At 35.0% G+C, this 27,100-nt stretch overlaps 1 protein-coding gene across 1 annotated transcript in view; it reads right to left on the reverse strand.

Moving 5' to 3' along the window:
• Positions 1-22,218, reverse strand: part of cnksr2b (connector enhancer of kinase suppressor of Ras 2b) — a 38,958-nt gene extending 16,740 nt beyond the window's left edge. Inside the window, 7 exon segments of the mRNA XM_042710902.1 lie at positions 166-285; positions 918-959; positions 2,970-3,075; positions 5,755-5,957; positions 10,102-10,265; positions 19,059-19,643; positions 22,080-22,218. Coding sequence (XP_042566836.1) covers positions 166-285; positions 918-959; positions 2,970-3,075; positions 5,755-5,957; positions 10,102-10,265; positions 19,059-19,122 — 699 coding nt within the window. The 5' untranslated portion in view covers positions 19,123-19,643; positions 22,080-22,218.
• Between the last annotated feature and the right edge of the window lie 4,882 nt (positions 22,219-27,100).

Consider the following 27,100-nt stretch of genomic DNA (forward strand, 5'->3'; position numbering starts at 1 on the left):
CAAATCCGTAAATTAGTCTTAACAATATACTTTTCACCATCATAAAGTCTTTTGATGTTTTGTAGAAAAATATATGGGAACTTCTTTAACACGTCCTAGCTTGAAATCTCCTGAGGTTTGTGAATAAAGAGGAGAGATGAGAAATCTAGGCATCCTGATACCCACCAGTCCTTCTGTGGACCTTATGTTATCCAACTGCACCACTTCCAGATGGGCGGCCTGGGACACCATGGGGTCCGAAGAAAGGGAAATGATGTGGTCACACACGCCTGACAGTGTCTTACACTGAGGACAGAGAGAAAGAAAAGTGAGAATAAAGAAGTTTAAGAGTTTTAGAAATATTGACCAAGAGAGGCACAGAAAGTGTCTCCTAGCTGAAGCTACATATTCACCACAACAATCCGAAAACATTCCTACACGTAAACCATGCCGATTCGTAAACACCATCTGCGTTGAGACTGAGTGTCGCCAGGATGCACAATATTATAATGTAATCATGTGACCAGGATGGTCTCATAAGCATAATCCTCTATGATCTTGCTGTCTTCTTTGAAGTGATCCGTCCAATCACAATTCTCCCTCAATCTGCTGCTGGTGACTAATCAGTGAAGGTTTTCCTGCTGTTGCAAATAGAAACTCTCTCTCTCGCTATCACTCTCAGATGAAATGTGGCCTGTCCTGGTATTTTTAGCAGAGAGCCAGATGTACCCTGACTGACACTGCAGCATGGGCTAGAATCATGAATTAAATGTGAATATTTCTCTCTCACTCATCTCTCGCTTTCTCTCTCTCACACACACACTTGCACTCTTTTTCTCACTTTGACACAGATTTCTATTTTTGAACAGAGGAGCTAGATAAGGAGTTTTATGTAAATGAATAAAGAGGTTGTGTGAAAATATAAATGTCACTCTTACCACATGCAGTATCTTATTTTCTGTCTCATACACTGTGCCATCCTAAAACACAAGAAGAGAATTTTTTTTAAATTACATTTTAATACCATTTTAATTACATTACAGATATGAAGTTAAATTCAAAATACATTTCATTTATAACACAAACAAAATAATTGTACTTAATCAGTATTTTAATTTAGTTTCCCAGTAAAAAAAAAGATCTAAACTTACTTTAAACTAAGAAAAAAAATGTAAATACATAGTCTTATCTTGTCTTAAAATATGAACTATAATAATTTTATATTTTCAAATATTTTAACAGTACATTTTATATATAGTATTTCACATGGAAAATATCATTTCTATGAATTTTTAATCTTTCTTACTCCATTGCAAAACGTTTTTGTTCTAAGCATAAAATCACTAAATTATTTTCACTTTATGCTTACAAGAAAAAAAAAAAAAATCAACATACAGTATATATTCTATAAAAACAAGCCTCCTGGTGCAATTTTGTTTATATATTTATACTGGAAAACAAGAAAGATACTAATTTTGTCCTGTAGTGTTATATAATACTAAATGATTATATAATGCTTTATATTTAATGTGCATTCTTTTCTTGAAACTTTAATGATTAATATATATTCAAATTTGAATCATCAGGACTATTATTACATAATATTTGCTAATGGCATATCAACAAAAGTTTTAAAATGCTTCCCAGTTATGTTATACTAGCTCATTATATCATTTCTGCTCTAATCGGTTAGCACAGTTTTGGGATATCTCAGATGGGAAGCTGAGCCTTGCTTGTAGCACACAGGGAAAATAATAATTTTTTTGGTTGTTGTTGGCACAGTGTCTTGCACCTGTCTGAAACAGCCAAAGGCAGAGTTCTCTGTCTTAAGCAGACAGCTGAGGAGCAGATGAGTCATCCTCCCACAATGAACCTGGTGCAACTCTTTTACTCTTCCTCCTCTCATTTGCTCATTTCCTCCACTCTCCATCACTATGCTTAACAGTAGATTTCCAGCCTGTGGGTGAAGGAGCTCGGGGAGCTCCACTGGCCGCACACGTGATTAATATTAAACATATTGGGAATCTCCTTCAGCACGCAATACACATCACAGGCTGATTCAAAAGAGCTTGAGTGAATACATTAGTGTTTAATTAAGAGAGAATAACTTTATGTAAAGTTTGAATGTGTGAAAGGCCCTTCAGAGTGAAGACGATACAACATGAGACTTGCAAGCTGTGGCATTTTTACACACACAGACACATTTCACAGCAAGTATCATTAAGAGCAAATTCTACAAGCCTTCATATTTCTATATTTCGTATGTTCTGGGACACATCGGTTTTCTCCCACCTAGGACAGTCTGTCCTCGCCCTCAGTGGCCCATGCCAGAGCAGCACTATTTCAATCCAGGACAGAAAATTGAGAAGGAGAAAAAACATCCATGGCCTCCTTCTAAAGAACCTTCTGCCCTAGAAACTTCACCCTGCTTTCCAAGCATTCTCAAAAAAGACATTTCAGTCCTAGAGTGCTAAAACTGGTGTGGGTGAAATAAAGAAAATAGACTTAAAGGGACAATTCACCAAAAAATTTAAATCCTGTCATCATTTACTTGCCTTCATGTCTGATTTCCACTAAAAATATCAAACTATAAGCTTTAGTCAACTATAACTATAATAATATAATCTGTCTATACACACACATATTTGTTTGTGTGTATAATTACCTAAACAGTAGACATTTTATTATATATTATTATATTTATTATATATATATATATACATAAATATTTTATATATATTTGTAATATTTTAATATATATTTACATAGAGTGAGATATTTAATAGCCCTAGGTATGGATTTTGTAAATTATTAAATTGAAAAAAAAAAAAAAAAAAACACTATCCACTTCCATTTACCAGAAACTTAATTGAAAGCAAAACAAAACAGAAGAGAGAAAGAAAATTCAAATTTATAATTCTGGTGTGAATTATTTCTTTAAAAAACTAAAAAACAGTGTTATGTAATAATCTGAGTGTTTGAGTCCATACCTGCTGAACTATTGTGGTCAACTCCAGACACAGCTGAATCACATTATTCCTGGTCATGGAGTAGTCTGCCACGGCAGCGAACGGAGACCTGATGAAGAAATAACACCTGCCATTAACCATTAGATCACTTCCAATCACAACCACATTTTGTGTCTAACCTTCCTTTGTCTCGCTGCACTGCCAAATGTGTCTAATTCAGGCAATGCAGGACATTCATGATGATGAATGAGAGCTTAAAGGAGGTGACCCAAGAAGGATGTGGAGAGGGAGGGAGATGAAGCTTAACAAAAACAGAGAGAGACAGACAGAGCTGAAAGCGAGAGGAGAGAGAGGATTTCTCGCTCCAATGCACTAATTCACAGAGGCTCGGGCGGCAGAAGGAAGCTCTGCTCACGTGCTACATCATACAGACTGCAAAGATCACTGTCTTTCTATCACCATCAGAGTCTTTCATTTAGACCGTGCTGCTCCCTTTTGTGGCCATAATAACTGATAGAGCACTGAATTTTTCTCTTTCATCAAAATTTAATTTTCTATTATTTCCTATATTAGTAATGTATTTACACTTCTGTCCAAAAGTTTGGGGTCAGTAATTTTTTTATTTAGTTTTTTTTTTTTTTTTTTTTGCATTAATGAAATCATACTTTTATTCAGCACAATAAATTAATCAAAGAATTCTGTTTCAAACAAATGCTGTTTTTGTTAAGAATCCTGACAAAATACATCATGGCAACTGTTTTAAACACTGATTTAAATGTTTCTTGAGCATCAAATCAGCATATTAGAATGATTTCTGAAGGATCATGTAACACAGAAGACTGGACTAATGATTATTAAAAATCATCTTTTGCATCACGACAAATAAAAAAAAAAATAAAAAAAAACAAATCTAATAAAAACAGATTTTTTTTTTTTTTTTTTTTTTCATGACACATTGTCATAAATGGTGCAAAACACCCATCTCCTGCATATAGTTATACAACTTAATTTGTTTTAGATTGGTTCACATGAAAATGAATCAAATCAGATATCTAGTGTGACTGACCCAAGACATCGACTAGCAAAAAAACTAATTAACTAGTCGACTAGATGTTGCAAACAGTATCACAGAAATCATCTCTACTACAGAAGAAAGCACATAAGCATCGTTTATCTTAATGAGTGCACTGAGTGCACATATCTGACTCCAGGGTTGTTATCTTACACTTTATAATAAGACTGTAACAAACGAAAGTGGATCACCCAAAACTGCACTCCTGCTGTCATCGTGTCTGGAGAGAATAAATGAGGGAGACCCAGAGGCCAGGAATATTCTAGGGAGATACAGCAGCAGATTAATTGCACTCTGGAATTATGAGTGTGTGCGGTTACACAGTAGACATGGCATACTGCACTAACGAGGAGGCGTGGCCAACGAAAGCATCAGCTGATGAAGGAATTAATGCAAACTCACAAAACGCGACCTCGCGCACACACTTGAGAGATAAACAAAAGCACTTAGCAGGCATGCTGGCTGCTTTCAGGGCCAGCTCCTCCGAAACAGAAGAGACTTACGTAAGCTCTTTACTCATCTTTTGTTTGTCAGCTGATTGCTCATGGATGTTACATAAGGAAATCGGCGTGATCTTGTCATCTGTGGCCTCTCGCATGACCTCACTGATGAGTTCAAAACAATGGATCCATATAAAATAAATGAGTCAGTCATACCACACTAATCATAGAAAAAAAAACAACATCACCAATAATGCTTCTATTGAACCTTGTTAGTGTTTGCTTGTAAATAAATACAGCGGCCCTAAAAGACACTTTGAATTGCCTTAACAAAATATAAAATCATGTGGCATCTGCCAACAAATTATGCCAAGTAACTTTGCTTTTCTGAACCATTTGGGCAATGATTTTTTTAGTACATATGTGACAGTAGTTCCTCTCAAGATTACACAGGGGTCATAGCACAGGACATTTTAGTACCTATTTGTCCAAACTGTCTTAAATTTGATCAATAGATGTATTGTTTTTTTAGTATTTTATATGCGCAAAAAGTGTGATTGTGCTATCTTTTTTTAATTTTAATATTTAGTATTTTATTATATAATGAACAAACATCTATAAAAAAATGTGTTGCTAATTCTCAGTTTTCATTTTTAAACATTTCTAATTAGCTTTAATTATTTAATTATTTTTTCAGTTTCAGGTTTAGTCATTTAAATACTTAAACTCACTTTATTTCACTTAATTACCAATGCAACATTTCTAATTTTCATTACAAAGTTTATTATATATATATATTTAATTTTCAATTAGCAAAATAAATTTTTAATTACATTGTTAAGTTTAAGTTTTAGCTATAGGGATAGTTCACCCAAAAATAAAATTCTGTCATTAATTACTCGTCCTCATGTTGTTCCAAATCTATAAAAAACCTTTGTTCATCTTCGGAACACAAATTAAGATATCTTTGAACAAATCCGAGAGCTTTCTGACCCTGCATAGACAGCAACACAACTGACACATTCAAGGCCCAGAAGCTCTTGGATATCATCAAAAATATCTTAATTTGTGTTCCTAAGATGAATGAAGGTCTTATGGGTTTGGAGCGTCATAAGGGTGAGTAATTAATGACAGAATTTTTTTTGGTGAACTAACCCTTTAACAATAGTACTGGTGTCCTAATACTTTTAGGGCCACTATATATGCAGCTGCACTGTTTAATGAACGTAAAATGTGTCTGTACACATATCTGTGTTTGTTGTGAGCTGTGTTTGTGTCTCTTTGCAGGACTTACCTATCCAACCAAGCCAGCAGGCTCTTGGCGGCAGCAATGAGGTCCACTACAGAGGTCAGAAAGTCATTAGGAAGTTTTCGTGTGGCTCTGCCATCATAGTGACCACCCCTCCGCCGGCCTGTTATGAAGTTCTGCAGGTTCTTGGCTGACGCATTCAGCTTATGGGTCAGAGTCTTCAGGTTCTCTGTCTCTAGTCCATAGTTCTGAATAAGAAAGAGAAAGTTAGACCATCACAACCTCCAAGAAACAGCTAAAGACAAACATTTTGTAATCATGGATAAACTATTACAATAAAAAAGGCATTTCCTATAAATAAACTTTTTCTAATCTCTCTTTTCACTACTTTTTAGAATTGTCACTTTTGCTCCAGTTTTTGTAATACTGTTGCTTACTCTGGAAACTCTGCAATGTGGTACTGCATGTATTTTTGGCTCTTGTGTGACAAACTGCTTGTGATGTTCCACATTTGTAAGTCACTTTGTGGATAAAAGCATCCACTGAATGATTAAATATACATGTAAATGTAAATGAAACGGAGGGAGAGAATAAAAGGGACTGGGTTAACAAGTTAGGAAAATATCATAAACACAATGTCATAGACACACAATTACACAGCCCAAAAAAACAGCTAATAAGTAGTTTGAGAGGTTTTAAATAATGGAGGAAAGAAAATTGAGAAGGAGAAAAGGATCATTTAGAGGCACACAGCTTGCGCTATGTGAACACAATGTCATAGTCCCAATGAAGCTTACTAAATTCCTTGCTATAAAACATATATAAATATATAAATGTATTGTATATCCATACTGTTCAATGGTTTGGGTCAGTATAAGATTTTTTAAATGCTTTTGAAAGAAGTAATTTATACTCACCATTTATTTGATAAAAATAGTAAAATCAATAATATTGTGAAATAATACTTTTGTAATATATTTCAAATGCAATATATTCCTTTGATGGAAAAACTGAATTTTCAGCAGCTATAATTCTTCAGTGTCTTCAGTGTCACATGATCCTTCAGAAATCTACAAAGCTGCTCAAGAAACAACTTATTATTATCAATACTTCAAACAGTTAAGCTACTTAATTTTTTTTTTGTGGAAACCGTGATACTCTTTAGAAAGTTTACAAGTACATCATTTATGCAAATATTATAAATGTTGACTCTTTACTGTTGCAATTGTTTTGATCAGAATATTGCATCCTGATTAAAAGTGTTAATTTCTTTTTTTTTTTTTAATCATAGTGACCCCAAACCTTTGAAAAGTAGTGTGTATACATCAATGTATGTATTGATTATTTTCAAATCAACATTAAGATTTTAGGCTAATATTTATATGAATGTATATCTTTAATCTTGGCTGTGTTTTTCACCATTCTTAATCACATTTAGCCTTCAATAGTACATTTTGAATGCATATAACTAGTCACAGCAACTTTCCAAACATATTTTATACATTATGCAATATTTCTGATTATTTTTTGGTATGTTGAAATGAATAGAAATAGCATGCAGATAAGCATAAGTAAGATCTACATTATGCATAGATCACTTTTGGTATTGGCCTGTTAAAAGACTGAAGTGTAAGAATCGGGGTCAAAACCCTATTCCCGAAAACCCCTTACAGTCATGCACTGTGACACCACAGTACGGCTCTCCCAGAATGCCTTGCTGCACACAAAAGCCAGAGGAGGTTTGTCTTGTAATAGAACCAGCATGAGGGATAGATGTGTAATCATATTTAATGCAGCAGGGCTCTATGTTGGACAAACCCAGAGAAGCATTACATAAGAGGCTTTTTTGCACATGACATAACAAATGGTGGGAACTAAAAAAGAGGAATACAGAGGGCCAGTCTGCAAATGCATTGGCTAACAAACACCATTCACCCTCCTTTTTCTACCCTCTTCCTTCATCCGCTCAGGACACACTTTTCTTCGCGCTCCCTCTGAGCCTTTCTCTCCTATTTTAATTTGATATCCTTCTCTCACCCAACTGCTGCCAGTTTTCTACTGACTCTGCCCACACAATTTTTCAGTTGCTCCGCCTCTCTTTCCCTCCTTCAGCATCGGCGTCCTTATTTCTCTTGTACCCCATCAGAACAGCCTAGAAACCGCGTGCAGGATGATAGTGGGAAATGGAGGGATAATCCAAAGGATTTTCAAGGATTTAAAGTGTTTGTTTTGGCTATTATTAATTGCACAGGATGCAATTACCATAAACATACAGGCAGCAAAAAAACTTTCAGATGCACAAGAAACGAAAAATAAAATAATACTATCCACTAAAACAATACATTAGATCACTTTGAAAAAAAAAAAAACAAAATACAAATATGATGATCCTCTTGATGAATACATTAGGTCCCTTGGTAAAATTTCAGTTCATTATATGTATAAACCTGAAGAGAAACTTTAAAAGATGACTGTGAATAGAAAAAAAAGAAAATATTTATAACCAGCCTTTAGAAAGCAGAATGAAAATGTAATAATGTCAAATTCTGTATATTTTAACCTTTTATATATTTGTATAGCTTTTAAAGGGGTCATAAACTGCCTTTGTTTTTTATTTTGTACTGTTCTCTGAGGTCCACTTATGTGATCAAGATTTTTACATCAAAAAGCATCATAATTTAGAAGGAATAGGCTATTTTCTGTCCTGTTTTTAACCCCTCTCTTCAGATCGCTCTGTTTGAATAGGCATTGCGGATTGTAGACTCGGAAGTAAACACCCACTGCTATTATTGGCTAATAATTGTGTATGTTTAACAGCCTACATCCTTCCCAGATGAATGCAGTGCTGCTGTGATTTAGGTTAATAACACATAAATTCTCCATACATATCAAACAATCTGTAATAACAGACAAAGCAATAGTGACCACATAATAAAAACAGTTACTCACCCAATATAGCTGGCACAAAAACATCTTTAATACAGCATCGTCTTTTAGTTTCAATTTTTGTAAATGAATCCACGGTTAAATGAAGTGAACAAAGGACCAAGTTCTTTACTGATAATAAAGTTTATTATCGGTGGGCGGTGCGTTTGCTGATCTTGTTGTTTACCTACTACATGAATCGGTGGGCGGGGCTAAAAAGCCAGCGATTTAGAGGCAGGCGTTGATCTTAGGAAGTAACGATTCACTCAACTCACGATTCGATTCACGATTTATTTATTTTTAAACAAAATTATATGTAAATAATATTATTTATATTAAAATTTACACTAAAGTATATTATTTTCAATTAAAATATATTCTCACTTAAATATAAAACAAATCGAATGATGTAAATAACAAAACTAAATTGAAATTTTAAAAAGCAAATCAAATTTGTAAAATAAATCTCTTCATATACATTTTGTCTGTGCTCTTTCCATTTAAAAATTAGAGGCAAACCATGTTTTAATCATGATCCAAACAGATGCTGCATACATGATTTAAATTTAAATTTGTATAATTTCGAAATTTTGAAGCAAAAATAGAATGAAGTTTTTTTTGGTGAAACTATATATAAAAATATCTGGAAACAGCGAGAGACGCAGATTCACTATGTACCAGAGGTGGCCCTTGCCTTTCCTTGGTTTTCAGTGTGCACTTATGAACTTTATGCATTATACAGAGGCAAGAAGAAAAGAAAAAAATGCCATCTATTTTCTAAAGAATTAAGTTTCCCTCAGTCAATAAACTCCTACCCCTAAAAAACAAAAAAAAGCTCACGGTTACAATCTATTTTATCTCTATAGAGGCGGAGTTTAGACACTAGACCCTTATATGTCAAAAATCAAATTAAAATTAAATTATAAATTTTTAAGACCCAAAAATTAAAAAAAATTTATACCCACATATATCAAAAGATCAAGTTAATTCTAATTTCCAAATACATCATATATAATTTCTCACACCCATGGAATATTACATGTATGTAGGTGGAATTTGTTTATCTATGGATTGACCAATTATCCCTGTCAACGCCAAAAAATAAGAAACTATTTGATATTATAATTATTTTATTTTTTTAATTCAAATTATCCCTGTCAAATGTGTTTAAAAAAAAAAAAAACTATCAACGCCAAAAAATAAGAAACTATTTGATATTATAATTATTTTATTATAACAACAATACATATACTATGCAATATACAATATAAAACATTCCAAATCCTTTATCTAACAATCAAAAACAATATACCCAAATATCAACAATACAATATAAATTATACCATTCCATTTACTTTATTATATTATTAAAAACAATATACCCCCATTTCAACAAGACGGATAAAATTTGAAACTCTCACCAGTGCGCAACACAATTCACCTCCCACCATTTGTGTATGTGCTCACCAGTGCGCAAAGCAGGTCCACAGCCTCCAGAATGAGTTCCTGGTGGCCGATTCGAGAGACGCCCAGATCCTCGAGCTCCTGATGGGTGATTCTCAACAGCTGTTCACCACCCACCTTTTCCTGCTCAAAGTTCTTAATGTACTGCTGCAGACAGTCATCCAAACCTGAAAAGAGCAACACACAGCAAAATCAAGACATCAATCAAGTTGCTAGAGCATCTTGGATAGTATGTATTCATTTACAGCACAGTTTGGTTACAATCTGATTAAATGAGACTAAAACAGACATTATAAGCAACTACAGACATATATGTCTCCTGACATGGGAGTGTGGGAGCCAACTGCATGTTTACGTGGTGGCCCTCAAAAGAGTATGTACAGCACACATAAAAAAAGATCTCTAGGACAGTAGTGAGGGACTGTGAAAGTATTGGCACACAGCTGTTTAAACAGGCCTCATTTTGTGCACAGGCACAGACTGAGACACACAACTTCGAAACGCTTTGCTGTCATGAACAGACGTCAGTGGACTTCAAGCCTTATTGTTACTAATAAGGGAAGACCTGTTTGGCAAGAGCTAGCTGTTGTCTGGGAAACACATGCCTCCTCCATGCCCCCTATCCTTCTATACTGATCCTTCGCAATTGTTTTCTTCTCCCACAGATTCACACAAAACATCATATATTTATAGAAGAGAGACAGAATTCGTTTCCCACATTCAGCTAAACCAAAAGAATTATGTTGTTTTGAGAAAATGTATGTACAAGGGGGCAGGTACTTTTTCAGATACAGTGTGAGCCAACCATTCTTAGCACTACAAACTGAAAAATGTGCAATTAAAATGGTCTCAAAATGAAAATAAATCAATAAATAATAAAAACAAGAAAATAACATATATAAACTATCATAAAGAAAACCTATTTCAACAAACTTAAAATAAAAATAAAAAACACACTAATTAAACATAATCATTTTCAAAAGCGAAAGAAAAAATAAACAAATAAAAATTATAAATTCAATTAATGAATAGTATTTTAAATTAAATTTATAAAATATAATAAATGAATAAATAATATTTAAAATAATGAATTAAATATTTTGCAAAAACATTGTAAAGATATAAAATATAATAAATGAAAAAATAACAATAAAAAAAAAAAAAAATAAATAAAAAAAAAAATGATCAGGCTGCAAATTCAAAGCAACAAAAAATTATTCCGTGCAATTGATCAATAAAAACATAAAAATAGTAATAATAAAAATAGAAAAAAATTTATAAACATCATAAACAAAAAAATCCACGTAAAAAAACATTCATTATAAAAATATTAATTAAAATGCAAATAAATTACTTGAATCAGATTCGCTAAGTCAGTGAGTCCATGAAAAGGCCTTGAATTTTCTTGTAAATTAATGACTTGAATCAGATTCGCTAAGTCAGTGAGTCGAAAATTGGATTCAAAATTGACTCACTGAACCACAAGTGTAATTAAAGATACAAAATGTGTAATGCTATTTTTTAAAAAGTGAAATCTTTCACTAAAAATATTTAGCAACTAAAATGTAAAATGTAAATGTAAAATGTAACTCAAAATCTTATTAATTTCTTTTTCTTTAAATTGTTGTTGTTTTTAATTTGGCTCTGTAGGTTTTACTTTCTTTTATCTCCTTTATTATGTATGTATGTATGTGATTAGTTCTATAGAAAATGGTCTGCAGGTCCTCAGGATTTTCCATGCTCACTTCCTCCAAGCTCCCTCCTTCTATCCTCAGCACTATTCATTTCCTCTCCACCTCCCTTAAATTTCCTCACAAACTTGTGTTTTCTCCTCCATAACTTCTCAGACTCTTTTATATTATCATCTGCATGCTCATTTCACAACAAAAGACAAAGCTGCAGAGCATGTAAAATATCCCTTTCATCAAATCCCTGATATTCATCTCTCTGTTGCATACATCTAATGGACCATGATGAGAAAGTTCAGATACCGGCACGATTCAAAACTGCTGAAAGCAAAGGTTTCACGGCTTTGCATGCAATTTGAGGGCTTAACAAATCCGCTTCTTTACCAGGCTGATCTAAACTCCTTCCAAATGAAAGAAATCATCACGTTCGTCGCTGTACGTTGCTATAGAGACGGTATAAGGACAGGGAGAGTGTTAAAGTAGGACCTCATTACCAAAACAAAACTGGCAGTGAGGTGAGACGCTTATATATGGGACTTATGTTTGAATACAAAAATAAATAAATAAAGAAACATCTAATACTTAGATCAACAGACTATTCAGAGATTTCAGCTTTTGTGTGGCATTTGCATTGTAATGCTAATGAAATATTATATGAATATTATTATTAAGACTTTCAATAGGTCTACTGAGTAGATTTACCATGACAGATTCACAACAGAAACAAGTCATGAAAGGCAAGGCAATTTTTTTGTTTGAAGAATTTCCTGAATAATTAGAAATAGCACCATGAAACCAAGTGTGTTTTTAGCAGTAATCTCTATAGTGAGTGCTGCTCTTCCTGTGGCTGTCCAGCTCACACAGCGCCAGTGTACACAAACAGTAAACTCATTGATAGGAGGACATTAATCTGCTGTTAATTGCAGCCTCTGTGGCTAAATTGCGTTAAATACTACAAAGAAGAGCGCCGCACGTTCATCTGGGGACATTAATCTCTGTCAAGCGAGGCGGGTGGTCGGCCAACAGTCAGAACCGAGGAAGATGCAGCGAGAGGGTGAGAGAGTAAGTAGGTTAAGGAATGAGTGAGTAATGAGAGAAAGTTGTACTTAAGAAGAAAATCTGATCATATAGCTTTATAGTATGTTGACTAAATCGGCTTAGAAGCTGGTCCACTTCAGCCATGACCTGAAAACCTCTCAACTGTCCTGAATCCATCATTTGGCAAACAGTGTGGCCAAGAACCGAAAGAGGGATCAGGAGCTTACTTAAGATACATAGAGATAACAAGAGTTATATAGGTAAAATAAAAATGCTTTGTAGATATCAAAGGGTTATTTTATCCAAAAATGAAAATTTGGTGCTTTCTGTGCTGGTTGCTCTTTCCATGCAATGAATGGAGAACGGTTATTATAGTACCTTTAGATTTGGGAACACGTTCACTATAAACTAAGAGTCTTCCCTCAATAAACTCTCAGTTTGCTGCTTAATAGTAAGCAAGTTGTTACAGTAGTGGTCATGCAGAATTAAGGCATTAATACATGCTTTATAAGTACTAATAAACAGCCAATATGCAAGTAATATGCATGCTAATAAGCAACTAGTTAATAGTGAATAGTGTTCCCTTAACTAAAGCGTTACCAGTTAAGGTACTAAAACTAAAACCATAAAAAAATTAAATATTTTTTTTATTATTATTATTTCAGCTACAACATTTCACCAACATTACTTATTTTAATTTAGTTTAAGCGTATGTGTGACCAAAATAAAAAAATGTGCGATGTAAATAATTACAAAAAAAAAAAAATCAAAAATATAAACTATTTAAAAAATTCCAAACCACTAACAAAAAAAATAAATTCACCCAACTAAAAAGAACAAACATACCTACAAACAAAACACTTCAAAACAATCTACCAAAAGTAAGTATTACAGGTTTGGAACTACGTGAGCGGAAGTAAATGTTGACAGAATTTTAATTTTGGGGTGAACTATCCCTATTGACAACACACTGCTATCCCATTTCCAAACAGATAGACCTAATGATATTTCTCTGGGGTATAATGCAGGAATCTGTCTGATACTTGCACACTGCTACACACAGCTACTGTAGTTATTTTACAGTGTCTTTCAACAAACAGCAAAAAAGGCTGTGTCTGGCCAATACATGTAAAATCGTTGAACTGTTTAGTTAAATAGAATAATACAACATGCATTTAATCAAGGCTACATTTGAGCTTTATTGTGTGCAGTTTTATTGGATTTACTGCTATTATTGTGCTCAGAATGCCCATGGCACCACTCTGAGGGGGGCACAGGAGTGAGTCACAGGAAGCATTGAGGGGGGCAGGAAAAAAAGAGCATTGAGGGAAGGTCACAGGGCTCTTCTGCGCTGGGAAGGCTGTTTTCTGGCCCTAATGTTAGCGCTGCAACATGGTAATCGCAGTGTGCTAGGAAATATGGAACATGGCAACAGGAAACACAAACAAGAAAAAGGATTTAAACAAACAATATCTATACAAAAAATTTATACAGAGAATATGTCTTCAGAAATATTAAAAACTGCAACAGTTACTATATAGAACAAATCTTTCGCTAGAGCCATGGTGCAGCGGTAGCGCACATGCTCTTGACACATTAAGGACAAAGCAACCCACTTGGTTGACATGTGATTTGCATCCAAACCACAACATGACCTGATCCCATTAACCCCTCATTCACTGTACTGGCCAAAAGAAGTCAAAATATGTAAATAAAAATCTTTCAGCTTGTTGTTTGCTGCCTGTGAAGCCACTGACTGAAAAAAAAAAAAAAACCTCAATGTAAAAATACAACAATTAAAACATTTTTCATTTTTTAATCTACCATGTACAGTGAAAAATATTATTATATTAAAGTTTGTTTAGTAAAATATATTACCATTCATGATTTTTTCAGTCTCTTATGTTCACTAAGGCTGCATTTGTTTGATTAAAAATACAGTAAGATTGTAAAATATTATTACAATTTAAAATAACTGTTTTCTATTTCAATATATTTTTAAATATGTAATTTATTCTGAATTGTTGATGACCATTACTCTTTTAAGCGCCCTGAAGGTGCAGCTTAATGTTTTTCTGGAAATTGTGATAATTTTGTCAGGATTCTTTTATGAATATATAATTCAAAAGAACAGTGTTTATTTGTGGCACAATTTAATGCATGAATAAAAGTATTAATTTCTTTCAAAATTGTACTGACCCCAAACTTTTGAACAGTATTTTTGAACAGTGTTTACAATTTACCTTATAATTAAAAACAAAACAAAACAGTGCATCAAAATACATGACAAATTTTTTTTTTTGCACATTAGGTATTTGACATATTTTATTGTCATGGAAAAGGTTACATCTCGAGTGTTTTTTTTTTACACTAATTTCACAAATTGTTTACAAATTACCATCATAAAACCAGTTACAGTTTGGGTCTTAAAGCAGGGCATGAGCATGGCACAGACTTGTTTGGCAGAAGAGGGTGCATGACACTAACAGTTGCTTCTGGTCAGATATTTCTCATACTTTTAATAGTCTCCATACGCCAGCTAAAATAAAATAAAAAACCTATCCGTTATCAACATATGGCTTGAGTTCAAATATATCATGAAGGATGTCAAACATGCAAGCCACACCAAAAACACACCCAACACGCATGGAAGTGTGGTATGCTGCTAGGTATGCAGGGCTGTAGACCTAGACAGAAGTCAAATACATAAAGATTGTTCTGAAGAGATGCACTTTCATAAATACAGCACATAACCCTGACACACAGACAAGCAAAATGATTGCAGTCCTAATTCAACATATTTGGGCAGCATATTGGCATGCACACTCATCATAGGTTTAATGTACTGCATGCCACACATGCTGTGTAAGCTTAATAAATGCTGCTAAAGGACATATAATTATTTAATTTTGCATATAATGAAAATAAATGGGTGACCAAATGCTGTCAAGCTCCAAAAAAAAAAAAAAAAAAAAAAAAAAAAAAAGTAGGGCTGGGTTAAAAATATTTATTTTATTTAATGAAGGTTTGAATAAATCTGTCATGAAAATAAATTGTTATGACAACCACCATTTAAAGTTTATATTTAAATAAAATTGGAACAAAAAAAAACGAATTATATTGTTAAAAATTATTATAACATTTAAAGGTTAATTTCAACATTTAATATTATAGTAATGTACCAGCCAGGGTTCCCTTTATAATTCACAGGATTAAGGTCACATTTATCATTGCTCTGTGAAATTTCACAGGCAAATTCCATTAATTTCAATAGGAATCTGTGCAATTGGGAATTTCGCAGTAAAGTTCCCCATGCAGATTTTGCTCACGTTCAAGTAGCTTACGCAAATGCGTGGCGTGGCGTGGCAAGTGCTTCATAGATTGCTAAAATACAATGTTTTTGATTGCTATGTTTCAATTAAATTCTGTGACACACGAGAAAAACAATGACATGTACTGCACCTGATATATATTCAAATGAATCGATACTGAATCAAGATTGGAACTGAATTGAATTGCAAACTTGTGAATTTAAACCAAATCATGAAATCTGTGTAAATGCCCAGCCATACAAAAAAGCACAATAAAAGTATTATAAAATGTATATGAAACAAAGCAATAAGTCAAATGATAACAGAATTGTCTTTTTTGTCATTGTTGTGCAATTATTTATTAAACATTTATCAAACATTGAGCGCATTGTTGCACACTGCTGATCAGAAAGCTGTAATGATCACACGAATACAAACAGACACAATCAGCCCATAGGGGCTTTAACACAGCCTTACACTGATACACACATAAACACGTTATCTTCTGCTCCTCAATGTCTCAGCAGATGATACAGCATCTTTCTCCACATAACAGACAGATGCCATAAAATTTTCCAGCTTTTAGAAGCAAAGCATTGGCCATGTCAAGAAAACGTCTGAAGCTTCTTAAAATTCTCTGTGACCCTTAGGAGAGGTTAACTTACAGAGCAACGGTGTGTACTTGTGAGCATGCTTTTAGTGTGCAAACAGCATAAGAAAGCCTCTCTGGCATCCCGTTAGGGAGTAACACCGCCTCGCTATAATTCTTTATGAATCCTACACTGCCTTTTCATCCTGCATCTCGCTTATCCTTCCTTAACTGTGTAGATTTGCACAAATATAAGGATGTTTGTACTTTATACAGTTTCTTACCTCTAGGTATTTTACTACATGTGATTATTGCATGTATGGGCTGTGATCTAATGTGCATTAGCCATATTCCTGCATATGAGCAAAATAAATAAGTTAATAACACATTAAAGCACAGTTTATTATCGTCCGAATGAGCCATCACCTTATTTACCCACAGATCACATGCAATCTGTCACAAAACAAAACTCAAGCCAAGACATCCACACAACAAGATAACACGTGCAGGCAAACAAGTGCACATTGTTGTATGTTAACTGAACCTGGTTACAGCTGAAAAGCACACCTGCAGTCATATTCCCGCACAAGCATACACATTGAGGACCGAATTCCTATCTTGTGAATCCTTACAGGCAGTAATAAGATGGAGATGCTGATCTCCCTTTTTCAAAAACATAATTACTTAAAGGCAAAACATTCAGCCAAGCGGAACGTTTTCCTCATTTGAATTACAAATGACTGTCTTCCTTTCTTTTCTCACTTCATCTAGAACTCCTGAGCTAAATAAACCATCCAATTATACTCAAATGATCTTTCTCAAAGAGGTTCACCATATCTAATGCAAGAGATTTTTAGTGTTGTAATAGACCTAACGTACATTTTCTATAATGAGACCGTTTCCCAATCACATCATCTTAAACAAAACCAAAGGACAGTATGACTGTGTTTAATGTTGTATAACCAAATTATAGTAAACGAATCATTTGACTCCCTTTCACTCCCCTTACATATTATCGTATAAGAGAAAAAGGGACATTAAAAAAATAAAAAAAATGTAGATGCTTTGTTGAAATGTCTATTTCTGTCTGTCTAAGTAGGCTGTTTTGTTTTTTTTTGGCCAGAAAAGGCTGCATTTTGCCATTTAATCAAACACAAAATAAAAACCACAAAAAAAAAAAAAAAACAAAAACGGTAATCATATTCATTGTAAAAAATTAATTAATTAAAAAAAATACAAATTAAACACAAAATACCATAAAAATCACACAATAAAAACCTAGACGGTAATCATAAGTTACATGCTAGTGAAAAATAATATATATATTTGATAAACAGGACAATATTGGTATTTTACTATAAAATACTCTAATCATTATACACTGAAAATAATTGGGGTAGAAACAGTTTTCACTCAGAAATAGCTAGTAAACAGTTACACAAGTAACTGTTCAAGTAAACTGCAAGTAACACATTGAAATAAACATGATTTTTTTAATTAAATAGTAATAGGAAATAGTATTTTCTTGTAAAACATACCTACTCAAATAATTGTTTTAATTACAACTTCAAAAAATATTTTTTCACAGTGTATAGTTAAAAATACACATTATTTTACAGTGAAAACTAAAATAAAACAACAATCAAATTGTAAAATAACCTATTTGGTTATATTTTGTTTTATTTAAATAGTTATGTTCTTAGTTTTGTAACCATTTATGCACACAAATGTGTTTATGTTACAGTGTACTGTATGTTTCTTGCATTATTATAATGGTGTTTTTGTGTGTGAGCAACATTGTGTTCATTAGCCAACGTTCAGGAAAAGACCCATTTTCATGAACTTTAAGTGACCATGGAGGGGCCATTGAGCCTTTGACTGCCAGAGGGGTCCCAGCTGATCACTCAGCCTCCACGTGACCCATCACTTTACATTCTGTTTGATGAGATGACGTGACTACTCAACCATCTTCATTCATTAATATAATTTTAAACGAATTCTAATGCCTTTCTTTCACGTGCACTGCCGACATCAACATCTGTTAAAAACAGCCATTGCGATAAACAAAATATAACACACAATATATCAAAATCGCTTGACATTTAAAACGCGCACACTCTCGCCCCTTTACACACAGTTATTTTTTGTTGGTTGTTTTTTTATTTTAAAAATATAAAAAAAAAATCTCACACAAGCCTGGACAAACATGAATATCTGGATAGGCTATAAAGTATTTTCTCCAATCACATGCAAACATAACATGATAATCTAAAAAGTAATACAGCACCACTCTCTACCACCACAGCAAAATACATACGAATGTAAAATGAATACCTTTCATCCAGTCGACCACCTGGCTGGTTGACCACCTGCTCACAGGTTCCATGACCAGAGCCATTGTGGAAGTTTTTGCAAACGCTTCCAAACAAAGATGCGAAAGAAGCTCTTCAGCACACCCCAGATCCACTCAGCCAGATTTCTGCCCGTTTTTCACCCGCTGCATGTTTATCCTGCAAATTCTGCTCTGGTTCTTGCAAACGAAGCGTTGGTGGTCTTTCAAGTTCAAAGCATTGCTCTGCATTCCTTCGCAGTGGTCTTTGTGAGAGAGCTGTCAGAATAGCGTTAGATTTCGCTTGCTCTCGCGCGAGGTTTTATCCTCCTTTCTATCATTTTCACTCACGTTGCGATTCCTTTAATGTCTCAATTCCTCATCCCATATATCGAGCCATAAACGACAGACAAAGGTGAATTCACACAGCTGTGTGCTTCGTCTCAAGCTGTTACCAGTAAACTGTAGTCTGCACGCGCGACCCTCGCGCACACTCGTATGACTCGCGCCTCGTTCGTTCTCGCCAGTCGTTGGCTCTGGTAAATAAGCCGTCATGAGGGCCAAGCAGCGGAAACATCTCCATAATTGAGCTGTGTGCAAACCAGAGTATTAAATACACCCTTACAGATAGCATTGGGACTGGAATGCACTATTATATTTAATTGTGTTTGCAGAATCAAATGAGTCACTGTTTATATGGAAACCGCTTTTATTTCAATGCTTGAATGAAGATTTTTTTTTTTTTTTTTACATGATCACTTATTAGGCCTACTTCTTAATTAAAGGGATAATGAAAATTCTTTCTTCTGTGGAACACAAAAGGAGATGTTAAGCAGAATAACAGTCTCAGTCACTATTCGTTTCCATTTTTATTATATATATATATATATATAAGTGAATGGTGACTGATACTGTCGGTCCCTAACCCCTCTTTTTGTGTTTTCATTGGAAGAAATTATGGGTCTGGAACAACACGAGGGTGACATAATATTCATTTTTGGGTGAACTATCTAACCCATCATGCATCTAAATGATAATTCATATTTATGTAGTTTCAGATATATATTCAAATGAATGCATGTTTAAAATCTTCATCTAATGGCATTTCCATAAAAATTTTAAATGCCTGCTGTAATCAAAACTGAAGTGACTGTCATTTAGTTAATCTAAATGATTATTAATATTTATGTAATTTTATGAAGATATGCATTCAATTGAATAAAATCTTACTTAATGTTGATTTCCATTAAAAAAAAATACAAATTTTTAAGAAGTTGTTTTAAATGCCTGCTGTCCTCAAAATTGAAGTGACCTATAGTCAGGGCTTTGTGCATGATCATTCAAGGGGAAACATCCAATGCCTTCGGCTGACTTTCATGCCACTAGCCTGTCCCAATTAAGCCTCTTTCTTAAAAGAAACACGGTGCTCAACAAAGAAAAACCCCCATGATGTGCAGACAAGTCAGTTTGGTTTATGTAACCATTCATTAACATAAACTTTAACCCAAAACCAAAAATCAAAAATCCATCAACACACCACTCACCCTTTTTCAAAATTAAAAAAAAATTTCTTTCTTCTGTCAATTTGTCCATACAAAGGAAGTCTTTGGTTAAATGGAAAACAAAATACGTCCATACAAATTATTCTTCTTCAAAAACAAAAAAAAAAAAAAAAACAAATAATAATAAAAAAAAACAAAAAAAAAAAAAAAAAAAAAAATAATGTATGTTTACATTACATCACAATACAACAATAAAAAAATGAAAACAATAACATAACAATAAAATTAAAGAAAAGAAAATGTAATGTATGTTTACATTACAGCATTAGATTACAATTAGATTCCATACAGATCTGAAATGTGATTATTGGGGGAAAAAAGATCTATATTCTGTATGTATAGCACTAATTTAACTAAACAACTTACAGAAAAATTAATTCATGCATCTCAATCTAAGACATAAAATAAACCATTACCTAAACAAATAAACAGAGATGCATTTCACAGTGTTTTTTGTTGATTTCACATCTCATGGAAACATAAGGGGAGTGTGCAATGCTGCTGACAGATGTTGAGATTCCTTACAGCCTGCAGGGGTACTGAGAAGAGGCTTTTAAGGGACAAGGGGAGGAGAAGGGATCAAGGTTCAAGAGCTGCTCCATTAAGACTCAGACTCACCATCTGTAGCTAGGGTTTGGGGCTTAAACAACTACAAAAAATCTACAGCATATGAGATCAGTGACATTCACAGTGGAAATTCAGGCCTTTTAAACAACACAATCTCAAAATGGGATCCTTCACCACAGTGGTATCAATAGGGTATAAGTCAAGGGTCTTTTACCCCTTTTTTCCCCCAGAAAACATAGAAAGACATAAAATTCACACAAATAAAGAACACCCTTTTCCCACACCAAAAATATTTTTATTCCTAAAATATTTTGCTTTTAATTTTTGTTTGTCTATTGTCAGGCCCTTATTGAAGACCCCTAGTATAGGTAGCAAGATGTGCCAGTAAGCAAAATAGTAAGGGAAAATAGGGAAATGAAAAAGGGGGAAAATACAGTATACAAGCCAGAAAATAACTTATAATATTTCTTAATATAGCTAATTTTCCTTAAATTCCATAATATTCCTTAATAAAATACACATATTTACTGAATAAAGAAAATAGCACAAATATAAACCTTACAAATTACAAGCCATGTAACAATACACAATGATCTAAAATCTTTATCTGTTCCCAGAGACACTAAAGGTAGCAGTGACAGATTACTAGTCTACGGTCTCTACTAACAACTACAAAATCTACGTCATTAAATATCCTTACTGCTGTCTCTTTAAGAAAACAGGGAAGTACATACAACTTCAAACCGAAAGTGATTCTTATAAGAAACTTCTGATGCACTTTTCATGCATTTTCGCTGTTAAACTTTAGCATATAGGGTCTTGCATTGTCTAACAGGCCTAGGAATCATAAATCATAAAAGTAATTCAAGCTAAACAATTAACTTAAAGTTAACCAACCGGGGTTTTTCCGTCTTCCGCAATTTTGTGTGAAGCCAGGCGTGAATCCAGAGGACTGCGGACTCAGGAGCATTGCCACGGAAAAAACAAAACAAAGGTAAAATCATTAGATATCCATCATAGCTACACTTCAGTCTGTCTCTGAAGCTCGTGTAATAGCATACTGTATATGCAAACTCACTTGACTACATATAAGGTCCTATAAAGAGAGTACAAAAGTTTATTGTAGTCTGCAAGGTGACCAAATATTCACTTTTCTTAAAAGTATAACGTAATTATTTTCTCCCATTTTTCTAATATTCGGGTTTAATGTTTTGTTTACATTGTACATTGGTAAACCTTGGGTTAATGTTTGCATGTTCATGAGACCAGCGACATTGACTGGACCAGTATAACTTGTTTTAATAACTAACTTACTTATGCAGAAATGACGGCACGTAAACCTGTTCTTGCTGTGTAGCTAAAGTCTTCTAAAACCAAAGTTAACGCATTTTCTATCACTGTTATTTTTGTTCTGCCAATCGCTAAAAATAAAACAGTGGGTACAAATATCAGAGTGACAGAGTGTACATAGCAAAGCACATGAATATTTAATTACGCAACCACAGAGGCGGTTTATGATTGGCTGTCAGCTGCTAAACCACTCACTGCCATTCAAGCTCCATTGTTTCACAAAGCATTTCACTGTAACAGCAAATTGCTGTAAAACTTTATTAAACCAGGGTTTATAAAGGGTTAAACCCTATTCTAACATATATATTTAGGTTTAGCGTTCATAACGCAATACTGCAGTCCTTCCACAGGAAGAGACATGGGTTGCTCAAATTAAAGGCATATGAATTTTGCAATATCTATGTATCGCTTTCATCAGGGTAACAACGCCTAGCTGTTTCTGACAACTAATCATATATCGACAAACAACAATCAGACATCACTCCAGACAACAGTCTGCCCTTAGGAATCGGGGCTTCCGCCTTCGGGAGTGAAAATGGGGATGAAGAGGACGTGATGCCTCAGAGGACACTTCCATTCATCCTCGGATTCTCCGGTCCTGTGGGGTAATATGGTTTTCGGTAATCTGATATTGTAATAGGGACCAGCAAGGAATAGCCATGTTGACGAACATGTCAGACGCATGCATGCTTGTCTGTTGTGTAAGTGCGACACCTGCTGGTAAGACCAGGAATACGCCGTAGTCGAGATGTTGTTATGTTTACAACTACTTACCGTGCCTTATTTTTATTTTTATATCATTTATAACGATTGTTCTCATCAGACAATACGTGGAGAGAGCAGAGTCCCCTGCAAACAGTTATGCTTCCATGCAGAGTGACGGCTGGTCAGAAACAAGAGAAGAGGACGAACCCAGTTGCACTCAGTAAGTTTACTTCATCTTCATCTCGCCCTCAAGACTAATTTATTTTATTTTTTTAGATTATATGACATATGCTCTGGGACAGGTTTTATTTATTGTATTTTGTCTTTGCAGTCAGTATATTCTTCATACAGGAGCATTTTAAAGATAGAATTTATTAGTAGCATACTTTAAGAGTGAAAATGATACTTATTTGAAAGATTGAAAGAGACTTTGCTCTCTGTGTGCTTGTGACTAAAGGTGTCATTCTTGTAAGTCAACTATTGACTTTCTACAGGGTTCAGTTGTACAGACGGGACTCATCTGCTTCTAGCAGTGAAGAGTTTAATAGTGATGATGAGGACATCAATATGGAGAGCAATGCTGAAGAAAGGTGAGTGAAAGTTACATGATGCATCCGAACCATTGCCATGGTCATACAATACATCGGTATACAATTTAGAGGTCAAAATAAATACTGTGTTAGTTATGGGTGTTGACCACCCTTTGATGGGCAGATGATGCATATTGTAAAAAAATTGAGTTGAATTTTAATCCTGGCCTATATTATTTTACCATATTCACATAAGTAGTTACTGTAAGATGCTTACATTCAATGTAAGCTCTCTTGACCACATTACAGTTCCATATCACTTCGCATAGTTAACTGTAACAATGGAAATTAGCATACAGTTGTACAGCACACAGGACTAACAAAAACAACAACATGACAGACGATTTTTTCTGAAAGTAAGTACACGTGACATTTCTCACTAGCGAGATACACACAGAGGTAGCCTAATTCACACAAGCACAACACTTCTCATTCACTCACAGAGGCAGCCTAACCCACACAATCCATCACAAACCTACCAACACCCCAAGCGTCTCTGTCTCTCTCGCTCTCTTTCTAACTTCATTAATAACTGCAGTAGAATGCTATCAACGGCTCAAGCCTCCATTACTATCTTTAAAATCACGTTTTGGAACCAGCAAAAAAGGCGTTGGATGAGATGCGGAAGAAATAATCCTACTCACAATAGCGATTTAAGTACAAAAACCGGACGAATCGCTTTAAATATATCATCTGATCGATGTCTTGAGGTGTGGTAACCATAGTATAAGCGGAATAATTTACCCGAGGTATAACATTATTTTTATAATAATTCAACAGCCCGTCGTCAATTATTCCTTACATAATTCAATGGCGCGTTGTCAGTTATTCCTTACTTACTGACCCCAACATTTTGAACAGTAGTGTAGTTTTTCATTTATTGTCATCTAAATATTCTAAAAGATTCTTTCCTTTTTAAATTAAGACAAGGAAGAAGAGCAAGAAGGAAGGTGGTGTGAAACAACAACAAGTTCCTGCTCCTGTAAAACCAGAGTTGGTAGTAGATCCAAACGAGAAAAGGCATCCAGCAATGACGGTGGAATTTGCATTTAAGGTGAGACCTACAACCAGTGGTCATTCATTCAAAGCAATAACAATATTTCCAATAAGTGCCTTTCACTAACATTCCTGCTATATCACAGGCCCTCACCAGCTGCCTGAAGAAACTTGCAGAGGACGAATTAAAGTACTTCAAAAAACTGCTGTGGGATCGATATCCAGAGCGCTTCCATGATCCGCTCGACGGACTTGATCTTGTGGATCTGGTGGATAAGATGCTAGAGCTTTGCGATATTGAAGTCTCTCTGAAGATCACGATGGCGCTCTTTAATATCATGAATGCTAAGAAGCTGATTGAATATCTGTTAGGTCTATGCAAAAGAAGTAAGTTATATTAGTTTGTCCTCACCAAGCACATTACAGTGCTTTTCAAACCATTGCCTTAAAAATCTTTCTTTGTGATGCTCCACAGATGAAGTGCGCTACGAGTTGAAACTGACTCTGAAGAGGAAGTATGAGATGGTATATGAAGGTTTTAGTCAACAAGGACAACCAGTCCCCTTTGAGTTTGTCTATACAGACCTTTACATTACAGATGGTGTTAATGCATCAATCAACAGTGAGCACGAGTTCAGATCAAAGATAGAAGTGCTCGAAGAGACTGGCAAAGTCAACAGGAAGCCATTAACCGGAAATGACATATTTACCCAGCAGAATCTGAGGTCAAGGCCTGTAAGGTCAGTGTTAGCCAGGGGAGTCCCAGGATGTGGCAAATCATTTGCAGTGCAGCGCTTCATCCTCGACTGGGCAGATGGAAAAGTCCACAAAGATGTTTTCTTTCTCATTCCCCTACACTTCAAGGAGCTGAATAAAATGCTAGAAGGAGAGTATACCCTCATGAATCTAGTCAGCACCCTCTATCCAGAGATGAAGGAAGTAGATACTCTGGATTTCGAAGGCTGCCTGGTAATGTTCATATGCGACGGCCTAGATGACACCCAAATCCCATTTAATTTCCGGAAAACGGTGTATTGGTGTGATGCGACCAGGCCTACGAGTGTGCAAGTGTTGATCACCAACCTCATCAGGGGTAACCTGCTCTATGACGCCTACGTGTGGGTCATTTCTAGGGCAGGAGCTCTGGATGTGATCCCACCAGAACACGTCCACCAGCTTCTGGAGGTCCGTGGCTTCACCGATGATCAGAAAGAGGCCTATTTCAGGAAACGATCCCAGATCGTGACCTTGCTGAGAGGGTGATTGCTCACATCAAGTCTTCTAAGACGCTGTTTATTATGTGCCACCTGCCGCTGTTCTGCTGGGTGGCATCTAAAGTGTTGCAGCAGCAGTTCCAGTCTCTTCGATCCTCGGCACAGCTGCCCAGAACTCTTACCAATCTGTACACCTTTATGCTCCATGGTCACACTCTAATATCCATTGAGAAGCTGAAGAACGACCCCACCGAAGAAACCAAGGATCTTACTGCTGATCAGCTGCTTATTAAGCTCGCAAAGCTGTCCTACAGCATGCTTGATAAGAATGAGTTTCAGATAGAGAAGGAGCACTGGGATGGCGTTGGATTGCCGGATTCATACCCTGCCATGGCCTGCACTGGTCTCTGCACAGAGTTTTACAGAGAGAAGTACGTGATTTACAAAAAAAAGAAGATCAGCTTCTCCCATCATACCACCAATCAGTAACACCCCGCTCCTCATCATTTCTACTATTTCAACAAAAAACATAAGAAACAACTCCATCAAAAAAAGCAAAATGACAAGTCTTGAAAGTTTCCTTGTCAGACTTACTCAGGAGTGCAGTTGACAAAGCATTAAGCTCCAAGAATAACAACTATGATATCTTTCTCCGCTTTCTGCTGGGTTTGTCTGTGGAGGCCAACCAGGAGCTGCTCAAGAACATCCTGCAGATCTCCACCAGCTCTAGCCAGAATGCACGAGAGGAGACAACTCGCTACATTAGTAAGAAAATCAAAGAAGGCCACTTCCCGGAAAAGACTGAAAACCTTTGGCGGTGCATTGATGAACTTAACCCACAATAACACTGATGTGTTTAAAAAGAGTCTCATGATGAACTTCTGAGAGTGATGCTGTTACGTTGTTTCATGCTAAAAGAGTGAGGTGGTAGAAAAAAATCATCTGTGAAGAATGTCTACCATCCAGGTCTTGTAGAGTCATCTGGATGCGCTTTTCCATCAGTAACAGACTAATTCTGTTTGAACACTTTAATATTCAACAACCGCGCACGCAAGATCTAAAC

Source organism: Cyprinus carpio, chromosome A21 (assembly GCF_018340385.1).
Source record: "Cyprinus carpio isolate SPL01 chromosome A21, ASM1834038v1, whole genome shotgun sequence".
Taxonomy (NCBI): Eukaryota; Metazoa; Chordata; class Actinopteri; order Cypriniformes; family Cyprinidae; genus Cyprinus; species Cyprinus carpio.